Source organism: Thalassophryne amazonica, chromosome 19 (assembly GCF_902500255.1).
Source record: "Thalassophryne amazonica chromosome 19, fThaAma1.1, whole genome shotgun sequence".
Taxonomy (NCBI): Eukaryota; Metazoa; Chordata; class Actinopteri; order Batrachoidiformes; family Batrachoididae; genus Thalassophryne; species Thalassophryne amazonica.
Window position 1 is genome coordinate 108,150 of NC_047121.1, and position 26,013 is coordinate 134,162.

Genomic DNA, 26,013 nt, shown 5'->3' on the forward strand with positions numbered 1-26,013 from the left:
CTGAGGGGAGAGAATCAGGAAAAAGACATGCTGTGGAAGAGAGCAGAAATCACTGATTTCAAAGTTTTCAGCCAGTTGACAGTAGGGCTGTACAATATGGCCAAATTATCATATCTCAATATTGTCATATAAATTGTCATGTAAATGTCACTTATATACATGCTGTCCATATTCTTGAGCCGCTTAGGTGGGTAGGGAGAGTTCCCATGGGATAAAAAAGCTTTTCAACCAACCATCCCTGGTTCTCAAGACCAGGCACCTAAGTGGCTCTACTCTCTATAAAAAAAAAAAAAATAATAATAATAATAAAAAAAAATTTCAGTGTACCTTAGTAAACACTAGTAGAGTTCCACCTTAGATTTGGAATGTATAATAGAAGATATACCTTACTGAATTTTCATATCAATATGATATACGATATGACTTTGATTTGACACAAAGTGCAGCAACAATGAAAATTAAACATTCTTAAACAAAACAGTAATAATACCACACTCATTTTGCACTCATCAAATCAAATCAATTTTATTTATATAGCGCCAAATCACAACAAACAGTAGACCCAAGGCACTTTATATTGTAAGGCAAAAGCCATACAATAATTACAGAAAAACCCCAACGGTCAAAACGACCCGCTATGAGCAAGCACTTGGCGACAGTGGGAAGGAAAACTCCCTTTTAACAGGACGAAACCTCCAGCAGAACCAGGCTCAGGGAGGGGCAGTCTTCTACTGGGACTGGTTTGGGCTGAGGGGAGAGAATCAGGAAAAAGACATGCTGTGGAAGAGAGCAGAAATCACTGATTAAATGCAGAGTGGTGCATACAGAGCAAAAAGAGAAAGAAACAGTGCATCATGGGAACCCCCCAGCAGTCTAAGTCTATAGCAGCATAACTAAGGGCTGGTTCAGAGTCACCTGATCCAACCCTAACTTTAAGCTTTAGCAAAAAGGAAAGTTTTAAGCCTAATCTTAAAAGTAGAGAGGGTGTCTGTCTCCCTGATCCGAATTGGGAGCTGGTTCCAGAGGAGAGGAGCCTGAAAGCTGAAGGCTCTGCCTCCCATTCTACTCTTACAAACCCTAGGAACTACAAGTACGCCTGCAGTCAGAGCGAAGCACTCCATTGGGGTGATATGGTACTATTAGGTCCCTAAGATAAGATGGGACCTGATTATTCAAAACCTTATAAGTAATTTTAAATTTTAAATTCTATTCTAGAATTAACCGGAAGCCAATGAAGAGAAGCCAATATGGGTGAGATATGCTCTCTCCTTCTAGTCCCTGTCAGTACTCTAGCTGCAGCATTTTGAATTAACTGAAGGCTTTTCAGGGAACTTTTAGGACAACCTGATAATAATGAATTACAATAGTTCAGCCTAAAGGAAATAAATGCATGAATTAGTTTTTCAGCATCACTCAGACAAGACCTTTCTAATTTTAGAGATATTGCGCAAATGCAAAAAAGCAGTCCTACATATTTGCTTAATATGCGCATTGAAGGACATATCCTGATCAAAAATGACTCCAAGATTTCTCACAGTATTACTAGAGGTCAGGGTAATGCCATCCAGAGTAAGGATCTGGTTAGACACCATGTTTCTGAGATTTGTGGGGCCAAGTACAATAACTTCAGTTTTATCTGAATTTAAAGGTCATCCATGTCTTTATGTCTGAAAGACATTCCTGCAGTTTAACTAATTGGTGTGTGTCCTCTGGCTTCATGGATAGATAAAGCTGGGTATCATCTGCGTAACAATGAAAATTTAAGCAATGCTTTCTAATAATACTGCCTAAGGGAAGCATGTATAAAGTGAATAAAATTGGTCCTAGCACAGAACCTTGTGGAACTCCATTATTAACCTTAGTCTGTGAAGAAGACTCCCCATTTACATGAACAAACTGTAATCTATTAGATAAATACAACTAAATACTAGTTTAGTGATTCACAGTATTGCTAAAAAGCAGTTTGAACATAATAGTTTTGAGTTTGTAGCATCAACAGCAGATGCTACTATTATTGTGAACACCCCCTTTTCTACTTTTTTTTTACTAATAGCCCAATTTCATAGCCTTAAGTGTGCATATCATGAATGCTTGGTCTTGTTGAATTTGTGAAAATCTACTGAATCTACTGGTACCTTGTTTCCCATGTAACAATAAGAAATATACTCAAAACCTGGATTAATCTTTTTAGTCACATAGCACTACTATTATTCTGAACACTACTGTATTTACCAACGATCTGGTATTTACCAGGCCCACCCTGACAGGAGCTGAAGCATGGGTCTCAATGAATCGAGGAACCCGGTACAGCGGACTCAGGTTTCGAAGACACTGTCGTGCAGGTTGATCCGGAGAGAGCACAGGTGGCAGGATCGATGCGCTTCAAAGCCGACCACGTTCACCAAACAGGCATCAACAGGATCCAAGAAATGCCATGATAGAAAAAAAATCCTGGAAATACGAGGGCTGTCCATAAAGTATAGGTCCTTTTTATTTTTTTCAAAAACTATATGGATTTCATTCATATGTTTTTACGTCAGACATGCATGAACCCTCGTGCGCATGCGTGAGTTTTTCCACGCCTGTCGGTGACGTCATTCGCCTGTGAGCACTCCTTGTGGGAGGAGTCGTCCAGCACCTCGTCGGAATTCCTTTGTCTGAGAAGTTGCTGAGAGACTGGCGCTTTGTTTGATCAAAAATTTTTCTAAACCTGTGAGACACATCGAAGTGGACATGGTTCGAAAAATTAAGCTGGTTTTCAGTGAAAATTTTAACGGCTGATGAGAGATTTTGAGGTGACACTGTCGCTTTAAGGACTTCCCACGGTGCGAGACGTCGCGCTGCGCTCTCAGGCGGCGTCATCAGCCTGTTTCAAGCTGAAAACCTCCACATTTCAGGCTCTATTGATCCAGGATGTCGTGAGAGAACAGAGAAGTTTCAGAAGAAGTCGGTTTCAGCATTTTATCCGGATATTCCACTGTTAAAGGAGATTTTTTTAATGAAAGACGTGCGGACGGGTCCGCACGTCGGGACGCAGCCGGCGCGGAGCGGCGGCACAGGAAAAACACCTCCGTGTTGATAACCATTTGTAAAATCCAGGCGGCTTTTGATGGCTTTCAGTGGAGTGAGTATATGAGAAATTGTTTAACAGCTGGACATGTTCCAACTTGTCCTTAAGGCTTCCAACAGAGGTGTTTTTCCTGTGGCGGAGCTTCGCGGCGGCTGCGAGCCGACGCTGCAATCTGTCCGCACGTCTTTCATTAAAAAAAAAATCTCCTTTAACAGTGGAATATCCGGATAAAATGCTGATACCGACTTCTTCTGAAACTTCTCTGTTCTCTCACGACGTCCTGGATCAATAGAGCCTGAAATGTGGAGGTTTTCAGCTTGAAACAGGCTGATGACGCCGCCTGAGAGCGCTGTGCGACGTCTCGCACTGTGGGAAGTCCTTAAAGCGACAGTGTCACCTCAAAATCTCTCATCAGCCGTTAAAATTTTGGAATAAGACTGTAACATTAAATGTGGAAAATGTGAAGCGCTGTGAATGCTTTCTGGATGTGCTGTATATATGGAAGTTATATGTCCCATGTGTCTAAAAAGGGTCCAGTCCTGGGGTGGTGTAACAGGTCGGTCGGTCGGTCACACACACACACACACACACACACACACACACACACACACACACACACACACACACACACACACACACACACACACACACACACACACACACACACACACACACACACACACGTCATGTATCATTTGGATACATGACAAGGAGTGCTTGATTAAACACAGCTTCTGCCTGGCTCACTTCACGAATGAAATGGTGGATTAATTTCAGTGCAGACACGAGGTACACGAAAACATCATGTCATTCGAGCGCAGAGCGTAACAGCTTTCAGATCTCTGAAGTAAACTGGATAGATAGGTTGGGTTAAGGTTAGAGTTTTGTAAACCAGAATCATCCCATAACATGTACAAGGATGGTGTGACAGCGGTGAGAAATGTAGAAATGACAGACTCATTCAAGATGGATGGGGGATTTACACCAAAGATCAGCTCTAGGGACGGGTACTGATAAGATTTTAAATCAATACCATTATCGAGTCCGCATATCGATCCGATTCCTTATTAATACCTTTTGTGAATTTCCTGTGTACTAAAATGTTACAGGTTTTCTATGTCAGAGAGAAGACCCTATCCCAGCATGCATTGCGCGCGCCAACTGTAATTTGTGGATTGACGTCAGTTTGCATCTCTTACAAAAGCACCTTTTTATTGTCTTATATGGAAGGATCGACTTTAAAACTTCATATTGTCTTGCAGTACGTTTGGTGAGTACATGTCTTTTATTTTTGGGGAATTTTTCACACGCCCATTTGATTGAGTGGTGTCGCATTGAAAATCTACTGTCTTTAGCCTCCGGTGTTACCGTTGCGGGGTACGGATGCGGGACCTGAGACTGTGCGGCACTGCGGATTTTCCCGCAAGAAGTCTATCCTTGCGGGTGGCCGGAGCGCTCCGCATCAAAACAGCAAGTGTAGTCTCTGGACTTGTTGCCAAGTTGGCCACACCTCCATTCAGTAGACAGGGAGGTGGTGCCGGAGTTGGCTGCAGCTCTGCACAGCAGACACGGGGGCGGTGTGAGTGGCCCACTGTGGCGTTTACCGAGCCCGCAGACTCGGTAAGCACATCGGAGGCAGTGAGAGCAAGGTGTCAGGGAAGAACGTCGCCCGCTGTTGATGTCGCCGCTGATCTGAGCATGCAGAGCTGTATCTCGCATTCATTGCAGTTTACTTTTGGATGTTGAAACCAGGATATGTATAACAGTAACATTACTAACAGATAAAATTAATTTCAATGCGGGATCGGACTGAAGGCGCTAGCGCTCCGTCTTCTGCCGCACGTCACTGCAATGTCCCGGATGTACAAACAGTTTTCACGGAGGGCCAAATTTTAGCTGCAAATTTGTCATTTTTAAAGGAAGATTTCTCTGCTGAATTACAAATTTGGGCTTGCAGATTTACTTTACTGCATTCATAAGGGTCTTATAAATACATATCAGCTATTTCTTTCTGAGATCTGACCACATTTATTTCAATGCAGGTCTACTTTAACGATACCTGAAAAGAACCAGTTCTCGATACGCAACCCTAATCTACTCGGAGTCCTTTCTTGTTCACAATGGTAATGGACAGGTTGACTATGAGATCAGACAGGAGTCTCCATGGACTATGATGTTTGCAGATGACATTGTGATCTGTAGTAAGAGTAGAGAGCAGGTTGAGTCTAGCCTGGAGAGGTTGAGATATGCTCTGGAGAGAAGGGGAATGAAAGTCAGCAGGAGCAAGACTGAGTACATGTGTGTGAATGAGCGGGAGCCTGTTGGAACAGTGCAGTTACAAGAAGTAGAGGTGGTGAAAGTAGATGAGTTTAAATACTTGAGGTCAACTGTCCAAAGTAATAGAGTGTGGTAGAGAGGTGAAGAAGAGAGTGCAGGCAGGGTGAAGTGAGTAGAGAAAGGTGGCAAGAATGATTTGTGACCAAAGAATATTTGTAAGAGTGAAGGAGAAAGTCTACAAGACAGTAGTGAGACCAGCTATGTTGTTCAGTTCAGAGACGGTGGCACTAACAAACAAAAAGACAGGAGGCAGAGCTGGAGGTGGCAGAGCTGAAGATGTTGAAATTCTCTTTGGGAGTGACGAGAATGGACAGGATTAGGAATGAACATATCAGAGGGACAACTCAGGTGGGATGGTTTGGAGACAACATCAGAGAGGCCAGATTGAGATTTTTTTGGACATGTGCAGAGGAGATACCCAGGGTATACAGGGAGAAGGATGCTGAGGATGGAGCCAGCGGGCACGAGGAGAAGAGGGAGGCCAAAGAGGAGGTTTATGGATGTGCTGAGGGAGGACATGCAGGTGGTTGCTGTGACAGAGGACAGGTTGAGATGGAAACAATTGACCTGCTGTGGCACCCCCTAAAGGGAGCAGCCAAAAGAAGGAGAAGTATAGTTTGAAGTCCACAGTTTCAACACATTCAAACGAGAGACTCAGACTGGTGGATTTGATGGGAGGACCACTTAATTCGCTCATGTGACTTTTACGCGGAGGCGCGATAGACAACTCCAGAACGTTAACTTTCAAAAGTTAATATAACTTTTAGTATATTTTGTTCACACTGGCTGTATTTTTTATATTTTTCATAATTTCCAGTGCTTGCTTCCATGTGTCACCGTATTAACAGCCTTAAGTCTGGTTCACACGACAGGATTTTAAAGTTATTTTTAGGTTTCCAAAACCAGAGACCACAAACGTGAAGATAAAAAAAAATCATAGATCTAACACTGTTGGTCGTACAGTGTGTGGTGTTCAGCCACACGGTAAGGACAACAACATCACACACGAACAGATTTCACACATGAACATTCCCAGCTCAGACAGGAAATCTCGCAAAATCTCTCGAGATTAAACGTGACTTCAGAGTAAACAAACGGAGATACTTTGTGGACTATTTAAAACAGTGGGGAAAAAAAATACAAAAAGAAAAAGAAAATACATTCTTTAAAGGAGTGGAGATAGCGTGACCATCAGATTTTCTGGTAAGTCAGAACAGCCATTTTGATTTTATTTTCCACTCCATATAAGGTCTTTTAGAAAAGTATCTGACCTTTTTATTTTTTGCAAAAACCTGATGGATTTGAATCACATGTGCTTGCATGAGCCAACCTTGAACCTTCATGCGCATGCGTGAATTTTTTCACACCTGTCAATTGCATCATTTGCTTGCAAGCAGCCTTTGTGTGAGGACAGGTGTAGTCTCGTCGGATTTTCATTGCAAGGAAAATGGTGGAACTACTGGAGCAGCGCGACTGCATCAAATTTTGCCAGGAACTGGGCATCAGCCAGGTGGAAGCCATCCAGAAGATTCAGACGGCTTTCGGTGACGATCCTATGGGTATCACACAGATTAAGGAGCGGTACAACCGGTTTAAAGGCGTCTGCACAATGGTGGAGAGCAAGCCACGCTCTGGTCAGCCATCAACACGCTGAACCGTCGTGTGACTGTCCGAGAAATTGCGGAAGAGGTGGACATCAGCACTTTTTCGGCACATTCCACTGTGACAGAAGATTTGGCCATGAAAAGAGTGGTGGCAAAATTTGTGCTTCGGCATGAAGCTGATAACGGCGGAGCAAAAGCACCTCTGTGTTGAAGTCTCACAGGACATGCTGGACTCTGAAAAATGATACCACCTCTTCCACAATTTCTCGGATAGTCACACGACTGAAAGGCCACCGAAAGCCGTCTGAATCTTCCGAATGGTTGAAGAGGTGGGCATGTCACAGCATGTCCTATGAGACTTCAACACAAAGGCACTTTTGCGCCGCCATCAGCTTCGGTATGAATTTCACCGCCACTCTTTTCATGGCCAAATCTTCTGTCACAGTGGAATGTGCCGAAAAAGTGCTGATGTCTACCTCTTCCGCAATTTCTCGGATAGTCACACGACGGTCCCGCATCACCACAGCGTTCACTTTGGAAATGATCTGGTCATTTCAGTGTGTTGATGGCCGACCAGAGCGTGGCTCGCTCTCCGCCGTGGTGCAGACGTCTTTAAACCGGTTGTACCGCTCCTTAATATGTGTGATGACCATAGGATTATCACCGAAAGCGATCTGAATCTTCCGAATGGTTTCCACCTGGCTGTCGCGCAGTTTCTGGCAAAATTTGATGCAGTCGTGCTGCTCCAGTCATTCCGCCATTTTCCTTCCAATGAAAATCCGACGAGAGACTACACCCGTCCTCACACAAAGGCTGCTTGCAAGCAAATGATGCAATGGACAGGCGTGAAAAACTTCACGCATGAGCACGAAGGTTCAAGGTTGGCTCATGCAAGCACACGTGATTCAAATCCATCAGATTTTTGCAAAAAATAAGAAGGTCGGATACTTTTCTAACAGACCTCGTACGTCTGTCACCTCGCTTTCTGATTGGCTGCACATCACATTCATCAGGCTGCGTGCTCGTTTTGGTCGGAAGACAGAACACGCTGCAATATCGGGCCAAAAAAATCCAACATGTTGAATATCCCCGATTCGCGATCGGAGCGCCCCTGACATCCTTCCGAGCAGATCAGAGTGCTCTGAACACACCACACACGACAGGAATATCTGATAAGATTATCTTTAGCATCAGTTACAGTGTTTTACATGAAAAGCTGTTGAGCAGCTGAGTGCTTTGGTGATATCGAGTGTAAATTTTGTAAATATTATATTATGGGGAATTGTTGTTGCTCCAAGGCGGAGCCTAGCTCACCAGGTGATGTGAAGTTTATGTTGTCTTTAAATCCTGATGCTGTACCCTGATGCGGGTCCTGATGCTGTGTTATCTCCTGACGTCTCCCCATTGTTTGTTATGTTGGGGAGCCCACACGTGTCGTTATGCAAGCCTCAAACTTTGCAGTGGAAAGATTTAGGTCAGTTTGTAACCCGAGCAGTGTGTGCCTCTGATTTTCAGGCCCAAGATGAGGAAGGCTGCGAGTTTAGCCCCTCAACACAAGTCTACCGAAAATCTATGGGGCTGCTCACCAGTGCACACCCTGCTGCACATGACCTTTTTTGACCAGGAGTGGCTGGTGCTCTGCTAATGCTAACCGCAGAGGAGGAGGCTGACCTTGCTGACCTCCCAGAAACTCTTTGGGTTAAAAGTCCCACTGATGTGGGACTTATTAAGTCCATAGCTCCAGTGCAGTTGAAACCTAGATCCAATTGGAGGCCTAGAGCACATCAATACCCACTCAAAGTAGACGCACAAGATGGTATCAAACCTGTGATTGACAGGTTGTTAAAAGCAGGAATCCTTAGAGAATGTCCTGATTCGCCATGTAATACACCTATATTTCCAGTCAAAAAGGCAAATGGCTTCAACTGGCGTCTAATACAAGATCTCAGGCTCGTTAACGCAGCTATTGAAACAAGAGTTCCTTTAGTGCCAGATCCACACACGTTGTTAAATTCACTGAGGCCAGGCAGCACGTTTTTTTACAGTGATCGATTTGAGTAATGCTTTTTTCTCAGTCCCAATCCACCCAGATTCTCAGTTCTGGTTTGCATTTACACATGCTGGCAAACAATATACATACACCAGACTGCCCCAGGGCTTTTCGGACAGCCCAACCATTTTCACGCAGGCTATCACTAGTTGTTTATCCACGTTCACACCCCCATGTGGAAGTCAAGTTCTTGTGTATGTTGATGACATTTTGATTGCATCTGATACTGCTGAGAGCTGTAAAGTTGACTCCCTAGCCCTTTTGGCTCATTTAGCGAAGACAGGAAATAAAGTGAAAAAGGAGAAGATGCAATGGGTGCAGCCGAGTGTTGATTATTTGGGACACACACTTACCACTGAAGGGAGGCAAATTCAGCAGCAGAGAAAAGTGGCTATCCTAAACATTCCCAAGCCTGTGACTAAGAAACAGATGATGTCCTTTTTGGGCCTTTGTAATTATTGCAGAGCGTGTATCCCATCCTATGCTGCCAAAACACAAATGCTGCTGAATCTGATCTATGACACCCCCATGGGACTGACAGGATCACATGGACTGAAGAATCAGAAAAGCAGTTCTGTGATTTGAAAGTGGAACTATCGTCTTCTACTGTGCTGTCACTTCCTGATTATTCTAAACCGTTCACACAAACAGTTGATTGCAGATCTGGCTTTATGCAATCAGTGCTCCTACAACCTTATGGAGGCAAATTGAAACCGACTGCCTTTTATTCAAAGAGGTTGGATCCTGTGGCACAGGCACTGCCCCCTTGTGTACAAGCTGTGTGTGCCGCAGCCATGGCCATGGTCATCAGCTGATGTTTTATTTCATCCAACAACACTGTTGGTACCACACGCAGTAGATGTGCTACTGTTACAGGCTAAAATGAATTTTTTGTCACCAGCCAGACATTTATCTTATACTGCTACGTTGCTGTCACAACCCCACGTGGTCATAAAGCGATGTACCACGCTGAATCCAGCTACTCTCCTCCCCATTGAAGAGGAAGGAAACCCCCACAGCTGTGTTGTTGTTACTGAAAGTCTCCAATTCCCCAGAGCCGATTTGACGAATACTCCCCTGTCTGAGGGAGAAGTCTGGTTTGTTGACGGTTCTTGTTCCAAGAACGCTAAGGGAGAGACGCAGACAGGATATGCTGTAGTGACCTCACAGAATAGTGTAATAGAAGCAAAACAAATATCACACACACATTCAGCTCAGGCTGCTGAGCTCATTGCTTTGACCAGAGCTTGTATTTTAGCCAAAGATAAAAAAAAGTAACCGTTTACACAGACAGTCAATATGCATTCTCAACAGTCTTTTTCTTCGCTAAACAATGGGAGCGAAGAGGAATGGTGACGTCTACAGGCAAGCCCGTAACACATGCTGCTCTTCTGAAAGGCCTTTTATCTGCCATTTGTTTACCCACCTCTTTGGCTCTGTGCAAATGTGTAGCACACACCAAAGGCACAGACATGGTATCTATTGGTAATAGATTTGCTGACAAAATTGCTAAAACCGCTGCTTCAGGCACGTTTGGAATGTCTGACATTTATTCCGCTGAAATTGATACCTCCTTGATTGACGTTGAGGTACTGAGGAGCTGCCAACAGGGGGCTCCATTAACAGAGAAAAGACTTTGGACAGATAATGGAGCTGTGCTCAACACGAAGCAACTTTATTGCATTAACGACATGCCGGTCCTAGCCCGTAGATTGTTTAAAGCAGCAGCCATTTTATCGCACGGGCCGAGTCATGTATCCACAGGAGGGATGGTAGCCCTCATTAGCAAACATTTTGCAACGTTTGGGTTTACTACCTACTCGAAAAATTACTGTAAAATGTGCCCAACATGTATTAGGCACAATCCACAGGGGAATGTGAGACCAAAACGAGGCCAGTTTCCACAGCCAAAATATCCATTCCAAACACTGCACATGGATTTCATTGAACTTAATCAGAGTGGACCATACAAATATTGTTTGGTCCTCATTGATGCTTTTTCCAAATGGGTTGAAATTGTTCCGTCTACAAAAGCTGATGCACTAGCTGTAGCAAAAGCCATTTGTAAAACTATTGTGCCAAATTTCGGCATCCCAGAGATCATTTACAGTGATAACAGACCTCATTTTGTAAATACGGTGATATCTAGGATGGCAGACAACTTACGAATAACTTTGAAAAACCATTGTGCCTATCACCCACAAAGTGCAGGGTTGGTAGAGAGAACTAATGGTACTGTTAAAAACAGACTCAAAAAATGCATGGAAGAAACGAGAAGGCCATGGCCAGAATGTTTAGACCTGGTTAAACTCTACATGCGTATTACACCAGCAGGAGCAGGCCTCACACCATTTGAAGTTATATATGGTAAACCTTATAGGTTGCCAATGTTCCCAAATTACTTAGAAATTGCTGATGAAGAGACCACATTAGCTGATTATATGAGAAAATTATTACAAGAGAAAGATGTGTCAAAAGCAAATTTACTGCCATCTAATTCTTTGTCCCCACAGGACAGTCCACTGGTTCAGCCCGGTGATTGGGTGTTCATAAAGGTCATCAAAAGAAAGTGCTGGTCCAGCCCACGCTGGGAGGGGCCATACCAAGTGCTGCTGACGACACCCACTGCTGTGAAGATCGCCGAGCGACCCAGTTGGATCCACCTAAGCCACTGTAAGCTACAGCGTGTGCCAGACCCTCCAACGAGTAGTGGGGAAGTCTGACTACAAAGGGGTTTCACCGTTTAGGGGTGATTCGTCTCAACGTCAGTGAAGCAACCACCTGATCCCTACTCATTTAGTGTGAGATGTTTTGGTGACACTGTAAGCTGAGCAACAATGCTACTTACTGGAGGATGCTTTGGTGGGGCGGGGCATTCCGGCTGGAAAACAGCAGCAAGAACGTCGTGGACACCAGCATCGCAAAAGTAACTGTTGTGTTGTGGTCTTAGTGTGTGGGACATTGATTGGACTTCTCACATGGTGGCTGATCCAGGAATGGGGCAGAAGAGGAGCGCTCCATAACAGACACCGTCGATCAGAAGTACTACCGAGGGACACACTGATGCATCACTACAAAGGCAAACATGTGGTGGCGCTTTATCAACTATACTGCCACGTCCAACAACATGACTAACTGCTATGTTTGTGCTCACATGCCAACATCAACGTCACAACACAATGTCTACACGACTACACCCACAATTGTGGAATCAGGATGCCTGATAGCTATGGCAACATACCCCGGCAGGGGCAAGACAATGACTCAGGCTGATTACACACAGCCATATAAGACAAATGACTCTCTACTCACCCTTTTTCAGCCATACGAGACAAATGACCCTCTAACCTCCCACGACTGCAAAAGGTTACGTCGTGCGGTGTACCAGGCTTGGCCACAAGCAACCGCTCCTCAGGTGATGGAGGGTGTCACCCATTATGGCTCCTACGGACGGTGTGTGGCAGGACATGGAACAAATGATGTGGGAGAAATCCCACCCTCACTCTGTAACGTCACCTTCACGTATTGTGCATACGTGAACGAGACGGCTTAAGAACTGGCGAGATCACACCCTGCTCAACACAGTCAGCAGGTTACAAACGGCAGACAGAACATGGTGCAAAGACACTCCATACAGATGTTTTTGCTCACCCTTTGCACCGTCGTTAAAAGGTACCAGAGTCCTGTTGGACTACAATTGGTAGTGTGGCACGAACATATACACCAGTCTACCACCAAACTGGTCTGGAGTCTGCAGTTTGGTGACACTGCATCAGGCTCTGGTGTACATCCCGAGAGACCATCTTCTCAAACTACCCGACCAGCTCCAACCAGCTCAACCTGACTACCTGAGTGAACCCGAGACCCCAGCTCATCGTCGGACCAAGCGAGGTTACGAAGAAGTTCCGAAGGACCACCACATCTTCTCCACAGGACAAGACATCGCCATGGCCCTCTTTCCCAACTTTGGGATCTCCACTATAAGAAGAGAAGTGGAATTCACCTGATACAAATTCCTGCAGTTCATGACTTCATCCTTGACCTTCGCAAAGGCCACTTCGGAGGAACTCACCGCTCTACGACTGATGGTGCTCCAGAATCGCATGGTGCTCGACCTTCTGACCACACCACAGGGAGGTGTGTGCGTGATAGTGGGGACTGCATGCTGCACCTTCATACCAGACAACACTGCAGACAGCGGAACCATCCAAAAGGCCATTGCTGAAATGACTACCACCAGAGACGCTGTGCAGACTACCATGAACTCAAAAAGCTGGGACTTTTGGTCTTGGTTCACATCTGGAACTTGGTGGCAAATCCTTTTGAAAACATGTATACCACTCGTTTTGATTATGTTTTGTGTTCTAATGCTCTGTGTGCTTCCATGTATTCGTAGCATGTTCTCTCAAGTGATGACCCGTTCCTTCCTACAGCATCAAGTCCTAACGCAACCACATGATGAAACCTACGAACCCATGCAGCAACCGCTTGCCGACGCCACTGTGGCATATGAGAATGTGTGATGCTTTTATGATGTGCTTATTGAAAATGTGAAAACAAGTGATAAGCATGTGATGTTCTGCATTCACATACGATAAACAGGAGGGATATGTTAGAGAAATTATGCACCTGACTGTATATCATCACAATATGATCATAATATCATTATATTGTCACCAGCACAACTGATCACAATGTATATTATCGTTTGTTCTGCATCACGTCATATGCACGCATATATCTTTTGCACCGTGTAGTCCTGCACGTCTCTGTTGAGATTGCAGCCTTGAAGCGGGGTTGTCTGATGTTTGATGTAGGGAGTTTGGGCTAGCAAGCACAGCAAACACACAGATAAGATTTGTATTAAACCTTGTAACCACCAGCTGCACAGGATGTTTGCTTCCACTCAAGGCATCTGACAATGTCACTATGATACTATGATAACACCATCTATTTGACTATTGAATGAATAAAAGATGCCGCGCACAGAGAGGCAGTTGAACGAGAGTCGAGAGAGAGGTAGTGACTGCTCTGAGACTGCTCTTCCCTCTCCATGCAAAGCTGACAAAAGGTGTGCTGGTCTCGCGTCCACTCATTTTTTAAGTGTCCGTAAGGGGTAATGTGTTTTGACCCTGACATAACAACTGTTGGGGCGTCCTTAAGATTGTCGGAAGGGGAAGATTGGGTCAGATATTGGCCTAATTATCCTGCCGTGTAAACCAGGCCTTAAATTATGTTCCCCTGAACCACATGATCTTCTCCCATGACTCCTTTGAATCACCCAGATGGTCACTGGTGAACTTCAAATGGGCCTGGACGTGCTGGCGTGAGCAGGCGGACCTTGCTGCCCTGCAGGATTTTAAACCATGACGGCGTCGTGTGTTACTAATGTAATCTTTGTGACTGTGGTCCCAGCTCTCTTCAGGTCATTGACCAGGTCCTCTCGTGTAGTTCTGGGCTTTCTCAGAATCATCCTTACCCCACGAAGTGAGATATTGCATGGACCCCCAGACCGAGGAAAACTGACAGTCAGTATCTTGCCAAAACAAAGTTTTGCAATATATGTTACTCAATATGTATGTTTGGTTATTATCTTGCCAAAACTAAGTTTTGCAAGATATGTTTGACAGTATGTATGTTTGGATTTTTTGTAATCATTGCATTTTTATCTTTAACTCGCTGTCCAGCTCACAGTTAACATTGCACACTCTTGCAACATCACACATAGCAGCCCTAGCAAGGTGCCTATCAGCACACAAAAGGATCAAGCTCAAGCTCAAAGGTCAAGGTCTTAAGTTATGACAACATGAAAAAAAAACATGCAAAATTTAAATTTTTGAGGGTTTCATTTAACTCACTGTGCAGCACACTGTTTACATCGCAGACTGTTGCAACTTCACATATAGCAACCCTAGAAAGGTACATTTCAGCATACAAAAGGATCAAGGTCAAATGTCAAGGTCAAACACTAAATTCAACAAAACAATTTTTGAAATTTTGCCTCCAAATTTGGCATGAACATAGTGATTGGCCTTGCGTATAAGCCATTACCTGGGATAACCAATCGACCTTGACTTTCAGGGGCTACGTTAAGGTCAAAGGTGGCCTACAATTAGGTTAAATTTCAGATTACAGTAAAACCTGTCATGTAATACACCAAATTAAAGGGAAAGATGAGAGGATCCAGAATATATCAAAAGTTTTAGGTTATGACATCATTCGATGACATCATCACAATATAACCTGCAATATTTCAATTTTCTAAGGGTGTAACAACGCATGGAAATCACTGAAGACTATTTCATTTTACATATTGCAGTCACATTGACATACCTTTCAGCACACAAACGGATCAAGCTCAAAGTAAAAAGGTCACGGTCACAGGAAGGTCAAACACTAAATTCAACAAAATGACTTTACTGGTAATAATTTTTGAAAGTTTGCCACGAAATTTGGCATGAAAAAAGTGAATGGCCTTGCCCTTAAACCATTAACCTTGGATAAGTGATCAAACCTGACATTCAGGGTTTACCTTGAGGTCCAAATCAAAATCAAATCAATTTTATTTATATAGCGCCAAATCACAACAAACAGTTGCCCCAAGGCGCTTTATATTGTAAGGCAAAAACCATACAATTACAGAAAAACCCCAACGGTCAAAACGACCCCCTATGAGCAAGCACTTGGCGACAGTGGGAAGGAAAAACTCCCTTTTAACAGGAAGAAACCTCCAGCAGAACCAGGCTCAGGGAGGGGCAGTCTTCTGCTGGGACTGGTTGGGGCTGAGGGGAGAGAATCTTGAAAAAGACATGCTGTAGAAGAGAGCAGAGATCAATCAATGATTAAATGCAGAGTGGTGCATACAGAGCAAAAAGAGGTGAATAAAAAGAAACACTCAGTGCATCATGGGAACCCCCCAGCAGTCTAAGTCTATAGCAGCATAACTAAGGGATGGTTCAGGGTCACCTGATCCAGCCCTAACTATAAGCTTTAGCAAAAAGGAAAGTTTTAAGCTTAATCTTAAAGTAGAGAGGGTGTTTGTCTCCCTAATCTGAATTGGGAGCTGGTTCCACAGGAGAGGAGCCTGAAAGCTGAAGGCTCTGCCTCCCATTCTACTCTTACAAACCCTAGGAACTACAAGTAAGCCTGCAGTCTGAGAGCGAAGTGCTCTATTGGGGTGATATGGTACTATGAGGTCCCTAAGATAAGATGGGACCTGATGATTCAAAACCTTATAAGTAAGAAGAAGAATTTTAAATTCTATTCTGGAATTAACAGGGAGCCAATGAAGAGAGGCCAATATGGGTGAAATATGCTCTCCCCTTCTAGTCCCTGTCAGTACTCTAGCTACAGCATTTTGAATTAACTGAAGGCTTTTCAGGGAACTTTTAGGACAACCTGATAATAATGAATTACAATAGTCCAGCCTAGAAGAAATAAATGCATGAATTAGCTTTTCAGCATCACTCTGAGACAAGACCTTTCTAATTTTAGAGATATTGCGCAAATGCAAAAAAGCAGTCCTACATATTTGCTTAATATGCGCATCGAAGGACATATCCTGATCAAAAATGACTCCAAGATTTTTCACAGTATTACTGGAGGTCAGGGTAATGCCATCCAGAGTAAGGATCTGGTTAGACACCATGTTTCTAAGATTTGTGGGGCCAAGTACAATAACTTCAGTTTTATCTGAATTTAAAAGCAGGAAATTAGAGGACATCCATGTCTTTATGTCTGAAAGACATTCCTGCAGTTTAACTAATTGGTGTGTGTCCTCTGGCTTCATGGATAGATAAAGCTGGGTATCATCTGCGTACGTGAACAAATTGTAATCTATTAGATAAATATGATTCAAACCACTGCAGCGCAGTGCCTTTAATACCTATGGCATGCTCTAATCTCTGTAATAAAATTTTATGGTCAACAGTATCAAAAGCTGCACTGAGGTCTAACAGAACAAGCACAGAGATGAGTCCACTGTCTGAGGCCATAAGAAGATCATTTGTAACCTTCACTAATGTTGTTTCTGTACTATGATGAATTCTAAAACCTGACTGAAACTCTTCAAATAGACCATTCCTCTGCAGATGATCAGTTAGCTGTTTTACAACTACCCTTTCCAGAATTTTTGAGAGAAAAGGAAGGTTGGAGATTGGCCTATAATTAGCTAAGATAGCTGGATCAAGTGATGGCTTTTTAAGTAATGGTTTAATTACTGCCACCTTAAAAGCCTGTGGTACATAGCCAACTAATAAAGACAGATTGATCATATTTAAGATCAAAGCATTAATTAATGGTAGGGCTTCCTTGAGCAGCCTGGTAGGCATGGGGTCTAATAGACATGTTGATGGTTTGGAGGAAGTGACTAATGAAAATAACTCAGAACAATCGGAGAGAAAGAGTCTAACCAAATACCAGCATTACTGAAAGCAGCCAAAGATAACGATATGTCTTTGGGATGGTTATGAGTAATTTTTTTCTCTAATAGTTAAAATTTTATTAGCAAAGACAGTCATGGCTCAATAGAGCTTTGACTCTTTGTCAGCCTGGCTACAGTGCTGAAAAGAAACCTGGGGTTGTTCTTATTTTCTTCAATTAGTGATGAGTAGTAAGATGTCCTAGCTTTACGGATGGCTTTTTTATAGAGCAACAGACTCTTTTTCCAGGCTAAGTGAAGATCTTCTAAATTAGTGACACGCCATTTCCTCTCCAACTTACGGGTTATCTGCTTTAAGCTGTGAGTTATACGACGGAGTCAGGCACTTCTGATTTAAGGCTCTCTTTTTCAGAGGAGCTACAGCATCCAAAGTTGTGCTCAATGAGGATGTAAAACTATTGACGAGATAATCTATCTCACTCACAGAGTTTAGGTAGCTACTCTGCACTGTGTTGGTATATGGCATTGGAGAACATAAAGAAGGAATCATATCCTTAAACCTAGTTACAGCGCTTTCCGAAAGACTTCTACTGTAATGAAACTTATTCCCCACTGCTGGGTAGTCCATTAAAGTAAATGTTATTCAGAAATGATCAGACAGAAGGGGGTTTTCAGGGAATACTGTTAAGTGTTCAATTTCCACACCATAAGTCAGAACAAGATCTAAAGTATGGTTAAAGTGGTGGCTGGACTCATTTACATTTTGAGCGAAGCCAATTGAGTCTAATAATAGATTAAATGCAGTGTTGAGGCTGTCATTCTCAGCATCTATGTGGATGTTAAAATCACCCACTATAATTATCTTATCTGAGCTAAGCACTAAGTCAGACAAAAGGTCTGAAAATTCACAGAGAAACTCACAGTAACGATGAGGTAGACGATAGATAACAACAAATAAAACTGGTTTTTGGGACTTCCAATTTGAATGGACAAGACTAAGAGTCAAGCTTTCAAATGAATTAAAGCTCTGTCTGGGTTTTTGATTAATTAATAAGCTGGAGTGGAAGACTGCTGCTAATCCTCCTCCTCGACCTGTGCTACGAGCATTCTGACAGTTAGTGTGACTCGGGGGTGTTGACTCATTTAAACTAACATATTCATCCTGCTGTAACCAGGTTTCTGTAAGGCAGAATAAAGCAATATGTTGATCAATTATTATATCATTTACTAACAGGGACTTAGAAGAAAGAGACCTAATGTTTAATAGACCACATTTAACTGTTTTAGTCTGTGGTGCAGTTGAAGGTGCTATATTATTTTTTCTTTTTTAATTTTTATGCTTAAATAGATTTTTACTGGTTGTTGGTGGTCTGGGAGCAGGCACAGTCTATACGGGGATGTGGTATTGGGGGGATGGCAGGGGGAGAGAAGTTGCACAGAGGTGCGTAAGACTACAACTCTGCTTCCTGGTCCCAACCAGGGATAGTCACGGTTTGGAGGATTTAAGAAAATTGGCCAGATTTCTAGAAATGAGAGCTGCTCCATCCAAAGTGGGATGGATGCCGTCTCTCCTAATAAGACCAGGTTTTCCCCAGAAGCTTTGCCAATTATCTATGAAGCCCACCTCATTTTTTGGACACCATTCAGACAGCCAGCAAGTCAAGGAGAACATGCGGCTAAACATGTCACTCCCAGTCCGATTGGGGAGGGGCCCAGAGAAAACTACAGAGTCTGACATTGTTTTTGCAAAGTTACACACCGATTCAATGTTAATTTTAGTGACCTCCGATTGGCGTAACCAGGTGTCATTACTGCCAACATGAATTACAATCTTACCAAATTTACACGTAGCCTTAGCCAGCAGTTTCAAATTTCCTTCAATGTCGCCTGCTCTGGCCCCCGGAAGACAACTGACTATGGTTGCTGATGTCGCTAACTTCACATTTCTCAAAACAGAGTCGCCAATAACCAGAGTTTGTTCCTAGGCGGGAGTGTCGCCGAGTGGGGAAAAACGGTTAGAGATGTGAACGGGCTGGTGGTGTACAGGGGACTTCTGTTTAGGACTACGCTTCCTCCTCACAGTCACCCAGTCGGCCTGCTTTCCCGGCTGCTCGGGATCTGCTGGGGGACAGCTAATGGCGGCTAAGCTACCTTGGTCCGCACCAACTACAGGGGCCTGGCTAGCTGTAGGATTTTCCAAGGTGCGCAGCCGAATCTCCAATTCGCCCAGCCTGGCCTCCAAAGCTACGATTAAGCTACACTTATTACAAGTACCGTTACTGATAAAGGAGGCCGAGGAACAACTAAACATTTCACACCCAGAGCAGAAAAGTGTGGGGGAGACAGGAGAAGCCACCATGCTAAACCGGCTAAGAGCTAGTAGTTGCGCTAAGCTAGCGGATTCCTAAAAACACACAAAGTGAATAATGTGTAAATAATTTAGAGGTGATTCAGCAGAGGGAGTGCTTTAGTTAAGGCACGTGAAGATTACACTGTGAAACAAATCGTTATCTAGTTATCTAGATCAATCTAACTACGCAGATTAAACAGCTAACAGATACAGCAAAGCACCGCTGTGCTCCGGAACAGGAAGTGATACAATACCGCAGTGAGAGCCAACCACCAATAACACCACTGTGAGGAAAGCTACCCCCATCCCGATGAACAGGCCCTCAGGCTCGAGACTACTGCTGTGCCGAGAGTCCTGTGTAAGGTCAATGAACGGAAGGCTACAGGCCCGGACAACATCCCAGGTCGGCTGATCAAGGAGTGTGCAGACCAGCTGGCTGACGTGCTCACAGACATTTTCAACACTTCACTCAACCAGGCCCAGGACCGTTCCCCCATGCTTAAAGTCAGCTACAATCATTCCAGTGGCCAAGAAGCCAAACATCATGTTCTTTAATGACTTTCGCCCTATTGCGCTCACATCCACCATCATGAAGTGCTTCGAGCGGGTGGTTAAGGACCACATCCTCTCAATACTGCCCCCATCATTTGACCCATACCAGTTTGCATACCAGCCCAACTGCTCCACTGAGGACGCCATCTCTATTGCTCTCCATCTGAGCCTGGAGCACCTGGAGGAGAAGAACATTCACGTGCGGATGCTGTTCCTGGACTTCAGCTCAGTATTCAACATGATCAACCACCAGGACCTGGTATTTAAATTGGGCCAACTGGGCCTCAACATGCCCCTGTGCAACTGGTTACTGGATTTCCTCACGGAGAGAACCAAGTCTGTCCATCTGGGGAACAACACCTCCAGTGTCATCTACCTGAACACTGGCTCCCCCCAAGGCTGCGTCCTAAGCCCACTGCTGTTCACCATGTTGACCCATGACTGTCGTCCAAGGTACAACACCAACCACATACTGAAGTATGCAGACGATACAACAGTTGTGAGCCTCATACAGGACAATAATGAACTGGCCTATGGAGAAGAGGTGCGACATCTGGTGGACTGGTGTAAAGCGAACAACCTGCTCCTGAATGTTAACAAAACAAAAGAGCTCACTGTTGACTTCAGGAGATCCCGACCCATCCACACACCACTCAATGACACAGCACTAGAGGCTGTCAGCAGCACCAAGTTCCTAGAGGTGCACTTTACAGACAACCTCACCTGGTCACTTCACACCACCTCCCTGGCAAAAAGAGGTCAGCAGCGTCTGCATTTCCTGCGATGGATGAGAAGAGCCTCCCTCCCCCCTCCCATCCTCTCCACCTTCTATAGAGGGACCATCGAGAGCCTGCTAACCAGCTGCATCACCGTCTGGTCTGGGAGCTGTAAGGCTTCAGAGTGGAAGTCCCTGCAGAGAGTGGTGAGGACAGCGGAGGAGAACATTGGGACTTCCCTGCCCCCATCCAAGACACTGCCCACAGGCGATGCCTAGCCAGAGCTCACTGGATCTTCTCCGACCCCACCCACCCCCACAATGGACTGTTCTCCCCGCTGGCATCTGGCAGGAGATTCCGCAGCATGCACTGCAGAACAGCCAGATTCAGAAACAGTTATTTTCCACTGGCCATCAGACTGTTAAACGCCACTTAACCCCACTTCCCTGCCCTCCTCCGGACTGTTGGTACTGTTTGAAGGAAACTTGAGTGCAATACTATCTGTGCAATATTCCAGACACTGCTGCTAACTATATTTTTTATACTACTGTTAAATTTAGTTCCATTTGCACTAATTCATATATTTTATAGATATTTATAACTTGTTTCAGTTTTTGCTGTGTACACCGGTAGCCAAGCAATGACATTTCGTTGCTAGACTCGCTGTATGTTTTAGTGCAATGACAATAAAGAAAGTCTTAAGTCTGTAAGTGTTGCCACCATGCTGAACAAGAACTTTGAATTCTGCTTGTTTTTGTTGATCAAATCAGAGTATTAGCGTTAGGGTTACACTAACCCTAACCTCCACTTTGTAGCCAGTAGTGCATATAGTCTAAGATAGCATCACGCCACACGAGGTGGAACACTTCTAATTTTGAACTACGCCATTTCTGTTCTAGACCTCTAGCCTTATGCTTAAGGTCACCCAAGTAATCACTGAACCAAAGTGACTGTTTTTTTTTTTTGGGGGGGGGGGGGGGGGCGTGGTTTTAATAAAGGTGGTACAATCATGTCAAGTGCAGTTTTGAGCGCTGAGTTTAAACTATCCACAAGACTGTCTACTGATTGGCCATTTTCCAAACATGAAGTTGAAGTCTACCTTCAAGTTCAATCGTAGTTGAGGAGTTGATGCGTCGCCACAGTGATAAATAATGTTGTTGTTCCACTAAACATGGCAGCAAAACTGTAAACGTAATAAGTGAGTGATCAGAGACCACTGATGCAAGAGGCATGATGTCAACATTCATGACAGCAATACCACATGCGAGAACCAAATCCAGGGTATTTCCACTAATGTGTGTTGAGTCCTGAATTCATTGCTGAAATCCTAATGCATCCACAATTCCCATAAATGATTTGCAGAGGGGATCAGAAGGCTTATTTATATGAATGTTGAAGTCACCAATAATCAGAATGTTATCTGCACTAGTCAACAAGTGAGAGATGAATGCACCAAATTCATCTAAGCATTCAGACTCTGGGCCAGGGGGCCTATATACAGTGACAAAGTAATATGGCTGATTTTTATTCTTCTGACCTTGGCAATATGTAGCATCGTGGGCAGAGAGGAGAATCAGATGTTCAAATGAGTTATATTTGTGACCCCCAACTGCTAATAAGCTAAACCTAGATTTAAAAATAAGAGCAACACCACTGCCTTGCTGTGCATCATGATGGATGTGACTAAATGTGTACACCTGTGGGCAGGCCTCATTTAAGGGGAGGACAGCTGTAGGTTTAAGCCAGGTTTCACATAACCCAATCATATCTAAGTGATGACCCATAATTAGATCATAATCAAAAATGATTTTGAGGAAAGTGATCTTATGTTAATGAGACCCAGACTAAGGACCTAAGTGGGGTTGACAGTTGGACTGTTTGGATTTAGGGGTGGTTCCACAGTAGCATATGTAAGATCCCTGGAAGTAGGTTTAGGTTTGAGACATTCCATGCAAGTTGTAGGTAGCAGACACAAAATCTCTCATATTGCTGGAACAGTCAACGGGCCATCCTCAATTTCAACATCATCTGATGTAGTAATGGGTATTAAGTTTACAAAGCATATCACTATGATTTTTATGGCGCGTCTATGGAAACAGGACACAGTCTCAATTTGACAAGATGAGACAAGATGACGAGGTGAAGGCTGTCCGGCATCAGCAAGCCACAGCAGCCCCAGAAGAAAGGCCAGTTATCAATTAAACTAAAGCCTTGATGTCTACAAAATTGCACCCAGCCACCTATTTAACGATGTCAGCCTGCTAAACGCCTCATCATTACCCCGGGAGGGGAGGGGAACAGAGACTGTTAATCGATGCCGACGCATCTATTAGGATGAAGAGGATGAAGCAAGGATGAAAAGCTGGACAAATTTTGATGTGATTTTTCATTGGAGTGAGGAAAACGGACAGCAGTCTGTACACAAAGTCAGTGGACGGCATCACGGACTACTGAGAACAATTTTGGACTTCTATTTAAAGTTCGGGTTGGATTGTTAAGCACCAGTGATGAACACCAAAATGTTAGTCCCTTTTCTCTTTGTAAATTAGTAAAATATAAAATGACAAGGATCTATTTTTGCCATTACATAAAACAAATTTATAATGTTTTTCCATTCTTTCAATGGAACAAATATTTCATGAGGTGAAAGTTGGAACGTACTATTCAAAGACGCTTTGCCTCGTGAATGGTACGTTCCATCTTTCACCAAATTAAATATTCATACCATTCAACTCATTTGTATAATATTACACAGTGAGGTACAGATGGTCTACAGACTCATGAGAAAGGTTAGACAATTATTTATTAATTAAAAGTGAAGTCAGTGTGGCCACACCTCTTCTTCCCAGAGTGCCACTCAATGAAGAACCAGTGCAGCACTAGTGGTAAAATCGCCATGAAGCCCAGGTACAGCCAGTCGTAGAGCTCAGGTGACTCTGTGCAGCGTTCACACACCTTCAAGAGGTTAGCCCGCTCTCCACGAGGACAAACCTGGAGGAAACAATGGACATAGAGGGCACATTCTGAAGTACTTTACTCAGATATACTTTACTTAGCGCCTTGAGGCAACTGTTTGTTGTGATTTGGCGCTATATAAAAAAATTGATTGATTGAGATATTATGCAGTGTCTTCTTGTACACACATTTTATTCGCTCTCACTAAAGACACTTGGAAAAGATGAAAGGAAATGACATTCAACAATAACATTTAAGGATAGTCTACAAAGGTAAGCCCTTTCTTCATTGGAATCACCTGAATCAAGATACATTTCTGAGGACAGTGGCCCCAATGGATTTAGCCAGAGGTAGTAAACAGCTAATGCAGCTTTACATGATCTAACCGTTCTGCAGCACCTTCTGTTCTAGTACAGTTTGTCATCGGACAAAACTAACACGCTTGTTGGCAGTGCAGCATTCAATAAACACTGACCATGTGCTTTGACAACAAAAAGAGAGAAGACCAGCTCTCATACTTCCTCCATCCTGCCATTACCAGGAGTAAAGGGGGGGGGGGGGGGGTTCTGGCAGGGATTCCAGCCTCACATTCTGACTGGACATACCAACAAACCCTCCAGGAGTCCAAGCTTTGACATCACAGGCCTCCGCACACAAACCCAGAGGCAGAGGAAATATTCTCTTTCTGGCTTTCTCCCAGCCCACTGAAGTTACAGAGAAGAGAGCCCCAAATGCTTTGGCCAGCTAACAAACCTGCATCTACCAATAATACTAGCTAGCAATGAAGCAAGTCACAGATTTACATGTTGCCAAGGGAACCAGCCAGTTGTTATCATGAACATTAAACAGAAAGAACATGCTCATCTCCAGCATCAGGTTATGCTGCAACAGATGACATCTCCTTGAAAAACATACAGTCAGAGGCTTAGCGTCTGAGAACTAGGGGTGTCATGGATGATAAAACAGTTCAGAATGGATACAGATTTTAACCATGGACTGGATCATTTTTTGAATAAGGATAACCAAAGACAAAAAAAAAAAAAAGACAAAACGCTACTTTGCTTTCCATTTTAAAAAAGAACTGTTTATCTGTTGACCAGAAAACACCCCTCCAAGCTTCTGTATCTAAGAAGGAAGTCCTTGAAGCTATTAAAGGATTCCAATCTGTTAAAGCTCCAGGTCAAGATGGGCTCAGCAGTGAATTTTACGAAGAGTTACATGATTTATTGATTGACCCCGTTACAACTGGGTGGCCAGATGAATAAACTGAAACCAGGATTTAGGCAAAGTAGAACCCCAATGTACAGGGCAGCCCAGACACAGAGGTGGAGTTGGCCAAAATAACAGTTTAATAAGCACTGGTGAGTTCAAACAGAATCAATGTGAAGACAAGAATTAACTGAGGAAAATATTCTGTTCTCAAAAGGTGTGTTTAAGTGAGGAAGCAGTCCTATTCATTAATCAAAGGTGAGTACAAACTGCGGAATCTTTGTTCTTAAAGCTGAGTACAAACTGAGGCTGGATACAACTAAGCAATGTATTTTCTTCTTAGAAGAGGAGTTTAAACCCAAAGACAGAATTCAACTGAAAAAGTATTTTCTTGTAAACCAGGAAGTTCAAAACCCAAAGACAGGGGTTAACAGAGAAAGGTTTTTCTTCTTAGGAAATGAGTTCAACCCCAGAGTGCAAAAACCAACTCAATACTTACAACCCGAAGTGGACACAAGAAATGCAGGAGAAAAGAAGCCGTCAACATACAATGGCCCCACCACTAAGGACAAACCAGAATCACTTTAAATAACCAAACATATTAGTGGCAGCTGTAGATTCAGCCAGGCGGAAGTAATCAAGACAAAAAATGTGTAGGGACCTAAATGAACATCAGAGGGAGGTAAAACCAAGACAAAGACTAAAACATGTAAGGACTGTAAAGGAACACCAGAGCGCAGCAAATATAAGACATGCTTAAAACTGAAAATACTAAAAGACAAATGCAGAG

General features: G+C 43.6%; 1 protein-coding gene across 2 annotated transcripts in view; it reads right to left on the reverse strand.

Annotated features, from left to right (window-relative positions):
- Window positions 1-26,013, reverse strand: part of jkamp (jnk1/mapk8 associated membrane protein) — a 186,456-nt gene that overhangs the window by 100,239 nt on the left and 60,204 nt on the right. For both annotated transcript variants that reach the window (XM_034195228.1, XM_034195227.1), the window contains exon 3: window positions 23,896-24,050. In XM_034195228.1, the coding sequence (XP_034051119.1) occupies window positions 23,896-24,050 (155 nt within the window). The remainder of the gene's footprint in view (window positions 1-23,895; window positions 24,051-26,013) is intronic.